Here is a 4,304-nt window from a genome sequence, read left to right on the forward strand (position 1 = left end):
AAAGATAAATAGATATTTTTCTCTTCTCACTAAAGGCAAATGCTTGAAATGTTCCATTTTTCTTGCCAAGGCATATCATCATATCCCCCCACTTTCACAAAATCTACTTGCCTGCTTACAATGTAACACTTCAACCACTAGATATTGTGCAAACGCATGGTCTAAAGTTTGCAGGGAGTTACGCACATTCTCATATCAAGTTCAGTTTTTATTAAGGCTGTCAGAGGTTAGTTAATTCCAGTCAACTTTTTGTAATTTTAATGCATATTTAATCTTTATCGTGATTAATCGCATTGTCTGAAAGCTTTCAAAATACACATAAAACATACATTTATAGGCCTACAGATAAAAAGAGCAATGTGATGTCAAAACAATAGAGGTTAAAGGAAGTGGGCTTCATCAATTTACCTGATTTTACTAATCATTACTTTGGACAAAATTAAGACATTAAAGTTATTGTAATGCTTTTTATATATATATAAAATAATCGTAATTACAGCTCAATTTGAGCACATTCTGAATATGAGATTAATCATGATTAATCACAGCAAAGACTGTGATTAACTCGATAAAAGCAGTTTTTGGAGAGTTAAAAAAACAAAACAAAAAATACTTTCGTGTGAAAACTGGTTTTGGGGTATATTATGTATACGCTACGTTTATAAATGAGGCCCTGTAGATATGTCAAATTACTCAAGATGTGCCTAGGTAGCAAACATGCCCCAGATATCAGAAAGCAAAGCTTAAATTAAATGTCATGAAATGACTAGAAACATTCAGTGTTGGGGTAGCTACTCTGAAAATATAGGTTATCAATTACTTCACACTGGATGATTAAACTACACTAAAGCTACCGTTAAGAAAAAATATAGTTTACTTAACTAAATTACTTTGAAAAAGTAGTTCACTACATCCAAACTTTTCTGTGAAACATGACATCATATTTAGGCTAAATCTGAAATTCATAGACTACTAATTATAAGAACAAATCACTTTGGGGTTATATGTTAATACAATCTGTAATTTAGCTTATTAAACACAAAAATTATGTTCAAGTGAGAATCAGGCAGGTCGGATACCAAAAAAAGAAAGGAAATTAGGCTATTACCTACTTTACCCATATTTTATTTTAGCAACCTAAGTGGTGTGTAGTTCCAGTAGTTAGCTACACTCTTACATGTTAAAAAGTGATGAACTACTTTTTAAACTACCACCAAGCTACTGCAAAATGTATTTAAATTATCAGTTGAACAACATGTAGTTCACTTCTCCCCAAAACTGGGAACGTTGACTGTTCAAGGGTCATGACATAGTATTACAGTGCATGCACTGTCTCCAAATGTAATTTTCTCCCTTGAGAAATACCAAATTGTGTACATTTCAAGGGTTGGTGTGGGGATAGTCGATACTATCTTTGGGTACGTGGGTTACGTGGGTTTCGTGGCGTTTGACAGTAAAGTTGAGAGGGGTGGAGCTGAGAGGGGGTGGGGCAGAGTGCTCGGGGCTCCGGGAGGTGGGGGGGCTTCATCAAAAGACCCAAAATGTTACAGGGCAAGCTGGTTTCCATTAGTTACTACAGCTACAAAGTAATATTGGCTATATAGGAAAAAATAATGCAAACATTTTTTATCTTAATTTAAGGTTAGGTATACGGTTAGCAGTGTGGTTAGGGTAAGGATTAGGTTTAAAATTCAGATTTAAAAAATAGGAATTGTAGAAATAGGCGGGCTTTACGATCTTGTAGCTGTGATAACTAGTGACGACCTTGGCACTCGCTAATACGTTAAGTTAGGACGTTGGGAACGTGCGAGATCATCTGATTGGTCGGTAGCCATATGTGGGAGGAGTGTTTACGCGGCTATTTATTTAGCTAGTTCCATTCTATAATTGTCTTTGGTGTAGTCCAGCTGGTCTGGTCGGTGGTGAAAGACATAGCACTCTTAGCACTTATTTTATTTATTATTTCATCGTCAACGGGTTTAAAAAAATGTACTTTACCTTTTCTCATAACAACTCGCTGGACGACAGTTTCCCTTCCTCCCCACAGGAAGACCTGGGTTCTCAACGGTTGTCCTGGGGGAATCTGGTGCAGAAACTAACCGTAATCAAAAGGATCAATCAACGGTTGGCAGACAAAGATCATCGTAGTTGGAATAGTGACACTGGTGAGTGTTTGTTTAGCACTGCAGCCTTTTGCCTGAGTGAAGAGTAGCCTACTGTCTTTGTTTTATTTAGGAGGATTGCTACAACGTTGCAAAATAATGTATCACACAAAAAGTATGCAGCAATATTGATTCCAAAACAGATTTAAAAGTATAACACTTTTTTTTTGGCATCAATAGTTGCTTATCTATAGGCTTCATATGAAAAAGTTCACATCAAGATTGATTGTTACAGCACTATACAGTACAATGAATGAAAAGTAGCCCTATTGTTTTCTTTTCTGTTCCAGGATCAGTCACAGACATGTCCATGACATCAGAGTCTGACAGTGGTCTCTTCTACAGTCCACTGGAGGAGTCTCTTTGTGCCCACATTGTAAAGACCATTGTCGAGAGCCTCTCAGACGCTACGGACACAGTCCTGTGCTGCTCCAAACTGGTCCTACCAGATCCTCTCCTGCACAACATCAGTCGGGAGCTTCTCCATCTGGCTGCTAGTGAGCCTTGCGGCCTCAAGGGGGCGCTCATTGACCTGTGTGTGGAGCAGGGGGACCAACAAGGAGAACTGTGTAGTGTGGAGCAGATAGCCGTTGACCATAACCTGGTTCCTACCTTCCATCTCACCCTCGTGCTACGGCCAGAGGTGGGGGGGTTGTGGCCCAAGGTGCAGAGGCTCTTTGGGGGCCGGAGGGCTGTGTCCCCCCAGAGGCAGAGTGGGAGACACACACTCAGGCTCAGTACTGGGTTCAGGGCTATCAAAAGAAAGCTATATAGTTCAGGAGAACTGCTCGTTGAAGAGTGCTGACCTGGCAAGAGCTATGGATGTTTTGTAGTAGATATCAGACCTGAGTCTAATAATACATATCTGAAATACTTAGTATGCTGCACTTTGTTTGGTTTGTCTGGTACAATGGGAACCAGTGTAATGGTCCCAAAAGTGCAAATCAGGCATGCTTCAATACTGGTCGGATCTATATAATATTGTCTGACTCTGGTCTGATGTATATATTGTCTATTACTCTGGACTGAAGACAACACTACATTGAGAGAAGCCTTGTATGGCGCTGTGTGATAGAAGTGATTTCAGATATTCCAATGTGGTCACCAATGTACCTAAAGAAAACTCACTCCACTTCTGAAGGTGTGTAGGTACCTTGAATAGTCAAATTCTGAAGATGCTTATAATTCCCATAGTCGGGCAAGAAAAGCTTGTGCAACAATGTTAACCATGTATTTTTTTTGTATATGCTAAAATGTATTAAATGTTTTCTAGGGAACACATCTTATGGCAGCTTTTCCACATCAATTGACATGTGGAGACAATTGAATGTAAGATATGGCCATAAAGACAATGCAAAACTGCTGTTGTTAAACCATGGATTTGATTAGACAGTATTTATTTGAACCATGGATTTGATTAGAATGTATTTGATACTCATATTCACCTGAACTGCTTTTTGTACTTTCTTTCAAGAACTTGAAACTGAAACTAAAATACATTTTCAAATTAAAATATCCATGTGAAATATTTTGTTCATGGATCAAATATTTGTCTCTGTAATAAAATAAAACCACACTAGGTCATTATAGTGATGATAAAGAAATGTTTGATATTTGTTTAATTTGAATAAATACAGATTCATTTGTGCAATAATTTGCAATCCACCAAGCTACAAGCAAATCCACAGGGTACATTCAATTATATAAGTATATTAGCTACATAATTCCATCTAGCCCATGTAATAAAAATGTATGGTAAATACAGGTACTAACTATAAAAGTTATAAAAACTGGCTCAGATGTCTATCCTTAAAGGCCTTGAGTTGGGTCTTCTAAATATTTATCAAAGCATAATATGGGAAAGAGCAGTATCTCATTCAAAAATACATTTCAAGGCTTTAAAAAAAGAGAAACACTAGTGTTTGAATTTAAACCAGCCATCACCTTGTCAGTTTGTTTCACAGTTCTACAGGAAGTTAAGTCTGTCTGCAGGAGTGTGCAGAGAGAGAGAGGGGTCCCCCCACAACCCATATGTCTGCAAGGCATTTTCTCTCTAATTGCTGCTCAAATCTTACGCTCCAGTTTGTGTGTGTTGGCTTGAATAGAGCGTTCTCTATTGATTTCTTCACATTCGATTCAAGT

At 37.9% G+C, this 4,304-nt stretch overlaps 1 protein-coding gene across 1 annotated transcript; it reads left to right on the forward strand.

The window, feature by feature from the left end:
- Positions 1-1,904: 1,904 nt before the first annotated feature.
- LOC135511159 (DNA damage-inducible transcript 4 protein-like) lies at positions 1,905-3,867 on the forward strand. The gene is made up of 2 exons (XM_064932748.1): positions 1,905-2,165; positions 2,453-3,867. The coding sequence occupies exons 1-2, from the start codon at positions 1,988-1,990 to the stop codon at positions 2,965-2,967; spliced, it is 693 nt and encodes a 230-aa protein (XP_064788820.1). The 5' UTR covers positions 1,905-1,987; the 3' UTR covers positions 2,968-3,867.
- The last annotated feature ends 437 nt before the right edge of the window (positions 3,868-4,304 follow it).

Source organism: Oncorhynchus masou, chromosome 23 (assembly GCF_036934945.1).
Source record: "Oncorhynchus masou masou isolate Uvic2021 chromosome 23, UVic_Omas_1.1, whole genome shotgun sequence".
Taxonomy (NCBI): Eukaryota; Metazoa; Chordata; class Actinopteri; order Salmoniformes; family Salmonidae; genus Oncorhynchus; species Oncorhynchus masou.

Bases quoted from the DNA above. Each gene is read 5' to 3' on its own strand.
- LOC135511159 (XM_064932748.1), top strand. From the start codon at position 1,988: ATGTACTTTACCTTTTCTCATAACAACTCGCTGGACGACAGTTTCCCT. The intron at 2,166-2,452 runs GTGAGTGTTTGT...TTTCTGTTCCAG, and splicing joins TAGTTGGAATAGTGACACTG to GATCAGTCACAGACATGTCC.